Source organism: Nanorana parkeri, unplaced genomic scaffold (genome assembly GCF_000935625.1).
Source record: "Nanorana parkeri isolate BGI_ZX_2015 unplaced genomic scaffold, ASM93562v1 scaffold261, whole genome shotgun sequence".
Lineage (NCBI taxonomy): Eukaryota > Metazoa > Chordata > Amphibia > Anura > Dicroglossidae > Nanorana > Nanorana parkeri.
In genome coordinates this window covers 1,088,478-1,103,154 of record NW_017306529.1, presented here as the reverse complement: position 1 = coordinate 1,103,154, position 14,677 = coordinate 1,088,478, and the positions used below count along the sequence as shown (strand labels likewise).

Here is a 14,677-nt window from a genome sequence, read left to right as displayed (position 1 = left end):
AACTTCACGTAGGGTTTAATGTTTCAGGGTTTATTCTTTTGGGGGTAGATATACATTTAATTTTGCTATTTTATTTCAGGGTTGGCAGGGTACACTTGCTAACACAGGCAAAGCTGTCTTTTGGTTACAGCACATCACCACTAGGGATGGGCTTGATGCACCGCACAGTGCCTTGTGAAGTCCTGATTGGGTGAAGCAATGCACCTGACCACAGGTCAGGTGCAAGACTTTGCCCAATCACGGCACAGTGCACTGTAAGAGCCATGATTGGGCAAAGTAATGATGACTTGCCCAATCATGGCTCACAGCTAAGTCCTGTCAGGTGCCGGACAAATGTAAACAATTGGGCAGAGCTAGCGGTGATGTTTGGAAAAGCACCCTCCCAGTGCCGATGGCATGTGGCCTGGGATGGCAGGGAGGGGGGGGGACTTCCTGCCCTGCCGGGCCTGTGCTCGGATCAAGTGTCTGGTTGGAAATTTTAGGGGGGACACCACATTTTTTCCCCCATTTTGGGGGGTGGGGTTCCTTCTTAAAATTCCTACCAGACCTGGGCCTGGTATGACTTTGAGGGGGAACCTCAAACGCTTTTTTTTGTTTTATTTAAATGGGGTCCCTCCTAACACTCCTACCAGACCTAAAGGGTCTGGTATTGTTTGGGAGGGGGATCCGCATGCTTTTTTTTTTTTTTATAAATGTCATTTTTGCTGCAGCAGGTTCGAGGCATCGTACATATGTGCCAATTTACAGGCAGTTTAAGGGGACCCCCCAGGCACGATATTTAAAGGAATTTTTAATTTTTATTGTTTCACTTTAAGTGTAGTTAAAATCACTGCTCCTTTAAAAACGATATTTTTTAAAAGGGTTTTTTGCATTGATACATACCCCCCAGGATAGTACCTGAATCCCCACACCCTTTTTATGGCCAATAACTTGCATATAAGCCTTCAAAATGGGGACATTTGATTTTCTGAGTTCTGGTCCCATAGAATTTCACTGAGTTCGAATAGCTGGCAATAAATGTAAAACGAACCAGTCTTGGATTACCAATGACTGCAAAACCTCTGCTACTAATGCTACAGACTAAACTTCTAAGGGTCTTTTGGTCTCCCTTCTCTCCCCCACCATTAGCAGCTCCTGCCACCTCTGCTGGCCTATTTCCATGCTCCAGGTGCCACACAATGATTCCTCAAAAGGACTTCAATTCCAATTTTCCAATGTTTTCTGTGGGGTAAATCCTGCATTGCCCCTCAAAGTTTAAAGCTTTGCCTTTGGGAAATTTTGGGTATTGTTGTTTTTTGCAATTTCATGGATGCACGCAATTTTAAGGCTTGACATCTTTGGTATCAATTTACCCAAAGTGGCCCCATACTTTATATTTGACAAAAAAAGTGGGTATTCTATTCTGTTTCTGTGCACTAAATTTCGTTTTGGTATATTTTATTCTAAAAATACTGGTTCGATAAACATTTGCACAAAAACTGTCCGACATAAAAATGGCAAATTATTACGGGGCCTCGGCTTTCCGAACATATATCATTGTTTGGGGAGTCTGAAGCTGTTTTCTAGGCAAACATTCAGATTTTATCATGTGTGTGCAAATAGTAAGAAATTGCTCTGGACAGCAAGTGGTTAATAAGGCAGTGTGAAGAGCAATGATCATGGGCAACATATCATAAACGACAGAAGCCAATCAGATTCCACCTTTTTCTAATCAGGAAACTAAAATCCTATAGGTTGCAGTGGGTATTGCAATTGCCACATGATGAATGCTGATGTATGCTCTTCCTTTTTAAATTATCCATATTGTGCTAGAGAGAGCCACACCAAGTATTTGCACCTCGGAATGAGGATGTAGGGGTCACAGGACAAGCCTTCCAGGCTTCATGCAGCACTTGGAGCTCTGACTATGTTACATCCCTGAGACAGTTTCTGAACACTGTCTAGTTAGCTGGCATGTGTTATCGAATATTTGAACTGACAGCACTTCACTATTTAAAGGTCATTCATTTTCAGGTTAGGGTGTGTGCTGCTTGGCTATATCAATCATCAGCTTTTTTCAGCCTCTAAGAGACTGGCCATCTGAACACCAATGTCTGCCAATCTGTCGTTACCAAATAGTGTCACCCTTACTGTTGAATTTTTCTTTAATTTCTCATTGCAAAGAAACTGAGGAGAAACTCTTCTGTCAGGTGAAAGCAGTCATCACAAAGACATGTTTCTGGGCTGTATATCTAATATTATAACTTTATTATGAGTAAGCACATAAAAGATTTCTCTGCAAGTATAGTGTTCGGGCATCTCTAGGCTGCTGGTTTCATTTCACTCACCTTACTTATTGTAGAAAAGAAGAATTAGGTTTACTGCTGAATAATGTGATTGCTGCAAGGGGGAATAGAGAGCATCCAATAGAAGAGCTTGTTATGATAGATTCCTTGTAAGCGGATTAACAACAATTAAGATTCCTCCAACTGCAGCATTATGAGGGAGACTCCACTGTGGGTCACCCATAGTTATATATGGCTGTAGATCCTGTATTAAAAGTAAATTTTATTTGACATTTCCTTTCACGCCTTGTAAATGCGCTAATTTAGGGGAACGCAGAGAAAGTTGATAATGAGTGATATGTACAAAACTATTACTGGAAAAAGCTGACAACACAAAGTTGCAGATATCTGTAAGTAATTATAGTTTCTGTATTGCTGATCAGCATTGCACAGAGTTTCTAATAAGAATCAGAAAGAATTAAGCTATATATAAACATGTTCCATCGATTTCCATTAATGAGACACCACTGATAAAGCTACTCAATACACTTCGAGTAAGTCTAGTTTAGAGATGGAAATCACATATGTAAGAAATACAGATGGAAAAAGTGAATGGATGGATTCCTTTGCCTATTAAATATCCAATTTACTGTACTAAGTGCAGAAATGAAACAGCGGACAAAGTGTCACAAAACTGAGCAGTTTAAAATAAGCTAAACAAAGGTAAATCTTTATAGAGTTTTTCTTTTATCTCTTAAAAATATTGATTTAACAGAATAAATAAAAGTAGAATATGCTTACAATAATCTTTTCTTAAAAAAATACCCACTCTTACTATAAGGCTCCATTATTTTTCAAACAGGAAATTATAAAGGCATTTACGTAATATTTTACACAATCCATCACGGTAACAACCTGGTCATTTAATTGCACCTTGTATGCTTCTTGCATTATTTTGCTTGCAGTACTTATGGGACAGAGTCATGAAAGAGTGAAATAATTCAATTTACTAAAGGAGAAGTAAATGTTCTACTCCTTTAATAAATATGCTCAGTAGTCATTTCTTAATTATTCAGTAAAAACATATATGAGCTTATCTACTGGAGAACTTCAACATTTCACTGTAAACTTTTATAATGACAGCTTATGTGCTGCTGGTAATTTTTTCAGCTTTTCCGGTATCTGAAGATTTGTGGGATTACAACTGGATGAAGCTGAATACTGTGCTGAACACTGGGTAGGGTATATATAAATATATACAGTACTACTTAAAAAACTATTAACTGAAATACTGAAGCTCAAATGTACTTTGCTAAAAAAAATAATTGTCTAAAAACATTAAAAGAGTTATTCACAAAAGGGTGAGGGGTTTGGAGAAGTGAACAATCTAGGCGAACATAGCTGAACAGGAAACATTCTCTAATTTAGTTCACTTTCCAGGTCAGCTATGTTGTCCTAGATTGTTCACTTCTCCTGCCTTCTCCAAACTCTTCATCCTTTTGTCAATAACCCTGTAATAGTACAGTTATAGTAAGTGTCTTACTTGGGTTTTCAACTGATCCATAGTGGCAGTAAAGTTAAAAGTCCCAACATATACTGCAGAGAGGACTGCTGCTATCAAAATGTAAGCAGTGGTCTCTTCGTAGCAGTCTGACATCCCCCCTGCTAAATCAGAGCCAGAGCTTTCCAATAAGAAATCCAGATATATTGATTATACAATGAAAAAGCAGTTCTATAATCAGCAAAGAGTGTTAGTTGCAATTGCAATATATCCTCAATGTATCTGGACTGTTTTTCAGCAAAGTACAGTTGGTTTTTAATAAAGTGCTAAATATATATAATGCTATTACTACATAATATTGCCTGGAATAGACAAAAACAGGTAATTGCATTAGACTCTAAATGGCATATCCAAAATGTAAAAAGCAGGCACAGATGAAGAGGCATTTATTTTGCACATTGATTAATTCATTTGGGGTTCTATAGGACGTCCTTGTTTTTTAAAGTGCAATGTATAAAGTGCAACAAACTACATCAATTAATCGTGCACTGTATGGTATCTCTTGGGACTCCCAGTGTAAGATATCTGTACTGGATTTCTCGGATCTGTCCCCTGCCACAGCCATTACAGCATAGAGGTTCATTTCCACATAGCAAGTTCAGCTAGTATGCACATCAGCATATGAAAGATTTTTTTTAGGAAGGGCACCTAACTCTGAAAACAGGCACCAAACTTTCCCCCTGCGAAATATGGCAGCAGGCAGGTATGTTGCTACTCCTTCTTATCTGGAGCACCAGTGAGGATTTAACAGAAGAAATACTGTTATTGGACATCCTCTTAAATAGGGACAAGTGAAACTGAACATTTTCATTACCCTAAAAATATGGGCAAAAAATTGTCAATTGCACAATTAGAATTTTTTTTAGGGTGTAATGGACTTTAATCTGCTGCTTTCAATTATCCTGAACTACCGTGTGCCACAAAATTGCCACTCATTAGCTTGATTGTTGTACTTTTCACCACAGAACTAAAGCAGAGGCAGTTAAAAAAAAGCAAAATACATTTTCTAAAACAACAGTACACAAATCAAAATGTACAAAACAAATGTACAAAAAAAAGGAAAAAAACACAGAGAACAACAATAAATACATTTAAAAAAAACTCAACTACCAATACAATCCTCACTCCTCGAAAAAAAGAAACACCTTCTAAATATATAAAAGAGTAGTACTTTATAAAATTTCACCTAAGCACCATAAAGAGCGAAAATTAGAGTTTGTGCTTTGTTGAGATTTCGCCACTGGCAAAATCAGTAATTCAGCAGCAAACTCAGACTCTTGTAATGACTGGTAATGACTGTGGCAGAATGCCAGAGCTGGTAACTCAAGGGCAGCAATCTAATGCACTGCAACAGACGTATGCAGCTAATGAGTGATTCAACTTCCTTGAACCTCCTAACGTTTTGGGTGGACTGACCCTTTACTGAAAGCTAGCAGTTGCATAGTAGTCATCTTACAATATTTGTTCTCAATAATTTTTCAGTAGTGTTGCATTACATTCTAAAGTAAAAATAACTGCACATTTCATTTAATGGCAGAGTCTTAATATTGCACATCACATATTTATATTTTGCTACCTATTTTACTTCCATGGTATTTAATTTTGCCAAAACATTTTTGCACACTTTAATGACTCTGTCCATTGCATGCTGTCAGTATAATACTTCTATTTCTGCTGAAAGTCTGCACAATAAACAAATACACATTCTCATAATACAGTATACACTGTATGCGTCATCTATGAAAACATTACTAATGGCCTCCTATTAATAAGCTTATGTCCATGTGAACAGCACAAAAATAAACACTTATACAAAATACATTGGAATGCATCTGTAGAAATCTATTTGAAAGTCACATGTCTTTCCTAATTACGCTCTGCAATGGTGTCCAATCAGAACCCGTAGTTTATGGGGTAAACGTCGAGTAACTCCAAGCCTCACATCCGCATAATTCACTATTCAGCTTTTTGGCTGGCCATTCTGTGTGATAGGATTTATCTTTTCTAGTGAGACCTCTGCATCGTAATCCAAAATCCCAGAGAATGCTGGAGACATTTTGTCTAAACTTTTCGATAAGCCACTCTCTTCCTCTTTTTTTAGGACTTCCTCTTCAGGACAGATAATTGCATGTGGAATTAAGAAAACTAAATTACACTCATTAGGAATTGAACCTTTTGGCGCTTGCTGGCATGAGTAGATCACTGCCCCATTGTTGTTTATGCTTACTGTTTCTATAGCATTGTTCGATGTAGGGCAGAGTCTGTAGCAGCCTAGCAAGTTTGAGAAAGCCTTGCGGAAATCAGCATTGAAAGCGTATATAATGGGATTTAATGAAGAATTGGCCCAACCAAACCATACAAAAATGTCAAATGTGGTGGAACTAATGCAGAAAGGTTCGGCACCATGCATGTAGACACTGGGGTCACAAAACGGCACCATACAGTTTAATATGAAGAAGGGCAACCAGCAACATACAAAAACTCCCATGATCACTGACAAAGTCTTCAAAACCTTTGTTTCTCTTTTAAATGAGGTCTTCAAAGAGCTTTCAGGTTGTTGGCAATCAATGCTACTTCCATTGCCAGTGCTGTTTTGGCAGTTCTTGGCATGCACAGCTGCCCTTTCCAGAGCTGAGATGCGTCTTATTTGTTTTGCTGCTATCCTGTATATTCGTGTGTAGGTTACAATCATAATGGCCACAGGTATGTAGAAGCTAATAAGAGATGAGGATATTGCATATGTCCTATTTAAGCTGGAATCACAATTATCCATCACATTGCCTTGAAATGTAATGTTCAGGTCAAAAAAACTAGTCGTCTTTGCTTTATGCCAGTTGAGCTGCACAGGAATGAAAGATATCAGGACTGATAAAGTCCAAGCCACACTTATCATGATGAAGGCTACTTTTGGGGTCATTTTTCTTTCATATCTAAAAGGGCTAGAGATGGCCCAATACCTATCAACACTGATGACACAAAGGTTCAAGATGGATGCTGTTGAACACATAATATCAAAAGCTACCCATATATTACAGAATGAACCAAAAGGCCAGAAGCCAGCAATCTCTGCAACAGCTTTCCAAGGCATGACCAGCACTGCCACTAGAAGGTCAGACACCGCTAAAGAGATCACAAAAAAGTTTGTTACTTTTGACCTCAGATGGCGAAACCTGATGACAGCTGCACAGACCAATGTATTTCCCAGGAGGGTTGAAAGTATTAGCACAGAAAGGAAACACCCTGTTAAGATGCGAAAAGATGAATCCTTTTCTGCAAGCAATATCTCTCCATCCATACTGGTTATATTTAAAGTCATATTGCCTTGTAGAAACCCTGTATGTCAGCAGTAGCATGTATTGCTAGCAAATGCAGTTTTCTATATTGTTCTTTCACGTGCCCATTTTGTCTCCTGGCTTTCTTTTCTCTGAAGCAGTTATACAGTCCTAGTGTAAACCATTTGTCAGTTATTAAAAGCCATTTGAACAGATGACATCAATAGACTGTCATTGCTAAGTTAATGGTTGATGTAGCAGCAGGGCACCAGACTAGATAACTGACATTCTGTTATAGTATCGACAGTACGCAACTTCCACTGCTCAGACTGGGGTAAATAGGTTATTGATCTCGCCGTCTAGCCTTCTTTTTGACTGGTTCCCTTTATTGATTGCTTGTTTTCCTTTTACTGCCTCGAGTTTTGAATTAACTTTCCAACTTGCAATTGCAGGACATCCTTTTATGCAGAAAAGTGCTTCTGTGTGCTCAATTTTTTGGCTCCACGTTCTACTTTTGCTACAGAAAGCAGTCGATTCTTTGTCTTCACCAGGCTGTTGGGAAAAAAATCAGAATTTTATTGCTTTAGCAAAATAATATTTTTTTTTTCCTTTCAAAAGAGTCCTTCCTACACTATTCTGAAGTTCTAATCTTTCATTGCTAGGATATCCTTAAGTGCTGTAATGTAGCTTTTATTGCCATTAAAACAACGTGACAAGAAATGTTATTTCAGTTTTCACGTCTTAAGGCTTTATTTGCAAATGCATGAATGTAACAAGAGTGTTAGGACTTTTTTTTATACATAAGTGTTTGTGCTAAACCCTGCCATGTGAACTCTGCTTCCATTTCATTTCAAGAAAAGTCTTTTCTGACCGTTCTTTCTTCAATACTGGTTCAATGTATTGATTTTCTAGACCAGTGCATAGCTAGTAAACAAAATACTAATACAAAAAGTAGTTTGGTGATACTCAGTAAATTAACAAAAACTGTATGATTGTATTTATATTTCTTCTAGCAATTCTGAAGATTTAGGCAACCCAATGAAAATATTTTCTTACTCTATGTAAAGATAAAACGTTTTACTGGTTTTGGATTGAGTAGAGAATAATTAAGAATCCATAAGTATTTTTGTTTTCTGTCTGTGTCAGGGAGATACTGCTTCACTTCCTGTCCCAAAGAAACAGCAAGTAGTAGGAGGGCATCTCTCCAACACGAGTGAATGAGCCTTCTTAGACAGTTGTCACTAGAACAAGTTTACCCATTGAAAGATTTCCCTTCACCTCCTGTTTCTGTGACAAGTCAAATATTTTGAGTTTCCTGTCATTTTCCCTACCCAAGACAATGGTCACCAGGGTGACTTATACACAGTGTGCAGAACGTGATGACTCATGGACCTTAAACAATTGCAGCAGAGGAGGAGAGAGGCTCCAGGGACTAGTCTAACAACAAGCCGGCTCTGAGAATCATGTAAGTATATATATTTTTTTGCACCTCGACAAAAAAGAGCACTTAACCCTTGCAGTGCGGGGTAGCCCCACTGCAAGGGTTAAGAAAAAAATTCCCCTGAGTTTTCCTTTAAAGACCAACTCTAGGCAGAACTGCAGCACTGTACTGTAAGACACAGAGTGATGCCCCCAGGAGGCGGGCCATGCCATCCTGCACTCATAGGAACTGGGTTAAATAACACTTGGTGTAATCTAAACCTCAGACTATGGACATCTGTTGACCAAAAATTACAGCCAGAAAGGAGACAAGTACTGTGCTGGGTCCCATATTGTTTTTTTTTTTTTTTTTTTTTACACTTACTAGGCACCAACAACATCAAAAAAAAACTGAGTTGAGTGTTGAATGTCCCAATATAAACATCATAAATATCATCATTATGACACATGGACTATCACAGGAAAAAAAACATTTTCATCACAAATCAAAATATAACTAGATGGTAAAGCAACTATGGAAAGGCTTATTTTATTTGTTTTATTTTTTTAAACATCTACTTCATAATTATTAGCAAATAAAATGCATTCCACTTACCAAAGGAGTTAGATTAATACAAGCTGGGGGAAAGATAATTGTATTTTTTGACTGTGGCAATCAATCAAATTCCAGTTGTTGTTTTTTTAATAGATGCCATTTAATTCCTTTGTTTGGTTAAGTTAGTTTAGTTAACTAATCTTTAAAGTGTAGCTTTAGTATTAATATTTATAGTTGTCAGTAAAGCCATTTTGCAATCTATCATTATTAAAAACAATGCCAGCCATCCATTGCATTTTATAGAGTAACTGCCAAAAAAAACTGACATTTCAGTGATCTCTGTCATAGCGAGCAAATGAAGTTGTAGCCAGAATTTCTCAGAATCTTTATTCCCCTAAATTTGTAATTGGCTTATGCCCTTTCTCACAGACATATGCACAGAGCCTAAAGCCAAATTACATTCAGCCAACTTCATGAAATATGGCATCCTTAGCATGCATTTACATGGGAATATGTAAGTTGAAGGTTTCTGTCTTTCTAAAGTTAAACTGGAACTCCAGGCAAATAGCTAGACACACTGTTGAAACACATGTAAACTATTTCCTTGCCCATAGATTTGTTATTCACATACAGCAGCTCCACACACCATACAGCCTGTCAGCTGAAATCGCTGTTTACCAGCAGACAATGCTGATTTAATGAAACTGAGTTACTAATGGAGTTGAAAATGTTGACTCAGATTGTAGCTTTGTCAACTTTGAATATTCAGTCTTGTGCAGATGAGATAAATAAACAGGAATTTGCTTTTCATGATTGGATAATTGAAGTGAACCTTCAATTTTTCAGTGAAGATTCTCAGCTCATCTAGTAAATCAGCCTAAAAGCCCTATGATTAGGTGGGCAATGCAAGAATAAAGCCACTCTACCTTCTCAGACCCAATACTCCATGGGGACCGCGGCGATCAGCATCACTATCTGCTGAATCCAATCAACAAAATGAAGTAGAAAAGAGCTGGAACACAGCTACAAAGGGCGCTAACATATTTCAGTCCCCTGAGGGATCTTTTTCATAACCTGCAGTTTTGTTAGATAGAAAAAAACTGTGCTAGGAATCAATTAAACTCTCAAATCAGTGTTATAGGAAAAAAGAAAATGGCACTGCGCTTCACAAACTCAAAAAATATATTCCTAAACTGTGAGAAAAATGTTATAAATTGTGAAATTGTCACAAAGTGATAAAACAATTTTGTGTTATCCACAACACCTGTGTTGCACAATGCCTGTACTAATAATAGTAGTTCAGAAAAAACTCTTGGTGTAATGGTCTAGACACTATAAACCATAATAAACATAGAAGAAAAAAATGTGAATACCAAAAAACATATGCTTGTGCTAGTACATCTCATAGAATGTGTATATATAGAAAATCCTGTCGTAAATCTAACAAGTGATGTACAACTCCCACTTAATCTACATACCCATATGTGAAGTAAATTACTTCTTGATATAATTAAGTCCTTGAACTATGTGAAGATATATCTTCCAACTTTTATAATCCACACCACGTCTGTGAATGCATCAACAATTAGTGAATCAGTGCTCTCTACTGTGCTCAAAGATAAGACCTGGCTTCACTCACCGACTCCTATTGCTTTCAGATGAACAATTAGAGCTTTGTTGATATATATAGAACCAAATTATGTACTAGCACAAGTATATGTTTTTTGGTATTCACATTTTTTTCTATGTTTATTATGGTTTATAGTGTCTAGACCAGGGGTGCCCATTAGGTCGATCGCGATCTACCAGCCAACCGCAAAGCTAACACTGGTAGATCGCGAACTCAAGTCGGCTTAATGTCCTGATTTACCTCCAGCAGTTCTAGTGCAGCTGAATATGTGCTGCAGTTTCCCACATGACCTAAAGGTGGCACCGAGATCGTGTGAAGCCCGTGCACAGTGCTGTAATCCTCCTGGCTGATAGAACCAGGAAGTGTCTCCCAGATACAGCAGCAGGAAGCAGAGGAGAGGCTGAGCATGCTGCATCTGGTCCATGGTACACCTCACCCAGCACAGCATACATGTAGTACGTTGGGACCACCAAGGTACTGTGATCTGTAAACAGCACTGCCTCCATGCAGCTATACCCATCCCACATAACAGAGGCAATGGGCTGTTTATAAAGAGCAGCAAAAACGATCAGTGTGTATTACTAGTTACTTCAGGTCTAGGGAGTTATTGTGTGTTATAGGAGGACTCTGTGGGCTGTCAGCATCAGCAATCATGATATCATCTTTTTCATCTTATCATTTACTTCATAGGATCCTCTCCAGTCTGCGGGCTTGTTAACACCACTTCAGGTGCGTTCCAGCTGTGCGTTCTAATTTCATAACTGCTAGACAGCCAGCAGAGAGATTGAGGAGAAACACCAAGAGAGAGAGAGCGAGGAGAGACATCCTGAGAGAGAGAAGAGAGACGTTCAGGAGGGAGAGCGAGGAGAGCCAACCAGGAGAGAGTTGAGAAACACAGAGAGTGAGGAGAGCCAATTAGGAGACAGTGAGGAGAAACACAGAGGGAGATGCAGACAGGAGAGATGGTGGGGAGAGAGAGCGAGGAGAGACAACCAGGAGAGTGAGGAGAAACACAGAGAGAGAGCCAGAGGAGAGACAGCCAGGAGAGATGGCGAGGAGAGACAACCAGGAGAGAGTGAGGAAAAACACCGAGAGCCAGCCAAAGGAGAGAGAGACAGGAGAGACAGGATTGAAAAAGTAGTAAGAACCGTTGAAGCCCAGTTTTGGGGGTTTTTTTTAATTGGTAGATCTCATTGAGCTTGTCATTTGAAAAGTAGATCTTGACACAAAAAATGGTGGGCACCCCTGGTCTAGACCATTAGACCAAGAGTTTTTTCTGAACTACTATTATTAGCACAGGCATTGTGCAACACAAGTGTTATGGATAACACAAAATTGTTTTATCACCTTGTGACAATTTCACAATTTATACAATTTTTCTCACAGTTTAGGAATATATTTTTTGAGTTTGTGAAGCGCAGTGCCATTTTCTTTTTTCATAACCTGCAGTTTGGCTGGGGATGTGTGATGCACAAGAGGCCTGAACAGAATGACAAATCAGTTTGCAGGTAAACTAGTTTTAAATACACTAGTTTGTGGACACCCGATCATGACATCTATGGGGTCTATTCACAAAGCAGCCTAAGGATCTAGCCGTAGCTTCGGCTAGCTTCGGCCCCAGGACCCAACAGACGTGTGATGTCACCCGATGCTTCACACGTGCAGCGTCATGTGACTACATACACCCTGCCTCCAGGACGCAGAATGCTCTGACAGCCAAATCCAAAATAGCATACAAATGCATTTCATTTGACGAAACTAATGAAAACATTTGTAGTTTCTGTTCATTTCGTCCGAATTGTTTTTTAGTCCTTGCACGTGTCTAATAATATGTGTGCATGAGTGTGTCTGTGTGTGGGGGGGGGGATTTAAATTATTATTTTAGTTTTTATTATTATTTTGTTATATTTTACTGTAGGGAGGAGTTCAGGGAAATATCAGGGGTCTAAACAAACCCCTGATATTTCCCTTTTGAAATAGAAAAAGAAATTGAGGGCATGGAGTCATCAATCTCTTTTTCTGCAGCCTCTGTTCTAAATTAATGGAAAGCACTCAGTATAGAGGCTTCCCATTCATTCAGAACTGGTGATAGTAAATATTTTACTATCATCCAATTATCAATGGGTAGAAGCCTCTATAGTGAGAGCTTCCACCACCCATTGAGAAACTAATGAATGAACAGGAAGTGATGTAAAGCACTTCCTGTTCATCTGTTCATTCATAACTGGGGACGCATAGTAGTACTTTGTGTCACCAGTTATTTACAAACACTGGAGTGGTCAGTAAATACAACAGATATTTACCGATCCTCCGCTTTCTAATCCAGAACGCTGAAGCAGGCTTGGGGGGGGAGCGCTGTGACTTCAGGATGGCAAAAAGGTGAAGGGCGGCTGTCAGATCCTGGCTGAGTGGCTCTTTCCTCACCACTCGCCCATTCTGGATGACAGCTCCCTCCTCCACCCCACAAGGACATGGAGTCCTCAATCTCTTTTTCTGCAGCCTCTGTTCTAAATTAATGGAAAGCACTCAGTATAGAGGCTTCCCATTCATTCAGAAACTGGTGATAGTAAATATTTTACTATCATCCAATTATCAATGGGTAGAAGCCTCTATAGTGAGAGCTTCCACCACCCATTGAGAAACTCATGAATGAACAGGAAGTGATGTAAAGCACTTCCTGTTCATCTGTTCATTCATAACTGGGGACGCATAGTAGTACTTTGTGTCCCCAGTTATTTACAAACACTGGAGTGATCAGTAAATACATTAGCCGGGATGTGAGGAGAAGTTGGAGCCTGTTGCTATGGCCCTGCTCTGTGCTAACTACAAATGTCCCTAAAACAGTTGTACATGTGAAGGTGCAAATTTTGTGGTACTTTTACCAGTCAATGTGGTACTATCACCAGTTATGGACATTGGGCATGCTACACATGGCCAAAAAACTTCTTCCAAATGCTTTAGGCATGTGAAGAAACTCATACATACACACACAACTATGTAACTAAGCAAACCCAACCTCTCCACCACTTCCACCCCCCAGCTCTCTAGCCGCATTTAGCAGCAATTCATGGCTATCATTCGACAATCAAAACACAATGTCAAGAAGAGTTACAATGAGGCAATGTTATGTATGTAACTTCTCCAGTTCATTATTAGTAGATACAAGGGGTGACCTTTGATCTGCATATGATGTCAGTTAAGTTAAAGGAAGCTTGGAAGTTTGAAAAAAATCCTATTTAACCCTTTAGTAACACTTAGCAAACCCTAATCAGCCCTAATTAACTCAGTTCTCCTCTTCTTTCCTTAGCAATTTTTTTGCTGCTCATTTTTTTTATTTCTTTTAACATTAATAGTTAAACTTTTTTCATTTTTGTTTTTTCCTAATTTTTTTTAGGTATGCATTTCAAAAGAGTACAAAAAAAAAGGCTTTTATTTAATTTATAAATATCATCGCTCTACTTTGCAATAGAAACCAGATTTTAGTGTTGCTATGCACAGAAGAAGTTCTAAAAAGACATTTGCATTTCTCATCGATAGGAACACTTGTTGTTTCAAGCAAACACTGATGAAAATAGCAAAAAAAAGCATATTTTGTTTTGTTCTGTGGCATCCTCTGCCCATAGATTGCATACAAAAATAATTTTAAAGAATAAGGACAATATTGCCAAGAGAAAGCCTTGTTTGTACTAAGAAAATGTGTATGCCTTTTTATCATAGGTAATGGCAAAGACATCACCTAAAGAATAAAGGCCCCTAGCTGAAATGTAAAATTGCTCTTGCCCATATTGGGTATACAGGGGTGAGAGCTGAACTGGTTATAATGTGGTCCTATTACTTCAATAAATGGATATTACTAGATTGTGGTAAACCTAAAAATGAACTTGTTTACCTTACCTTACCTGAACTTATGTTTTTTGGCTGTTGTTATCAATGTGATCATGCTGAATAAGTGTGGTATATTGCTTCAGCCTGTGT

At 38.5% G+C, this 14,677-nt stretch overlaps 1 protein-coding gene across 1 annotated transcript; it reads right to left on the bottom strand.

Annotated features, from left to right (window-relative positions):
* Positions 1–5,785: 5,785 nt before the first annotated feature.
* On the bottom strand, positions 5,786–7,219 carry DRD1 (dopamine receptor D1). Its single transcript, XM_018556989.1, has one exon. It carries the CDS (start codon positions 7,139–7,141, stop codon positions 5,786–5,788), a length of 1,356 nt encoding a protein of 451 aa, XP_018412491.1. The 5' UTR covers positions 7,142–7,219.
* Between the last annotated feature and the right edge of the window lie 7,458 nt (positions 7,220–14,677).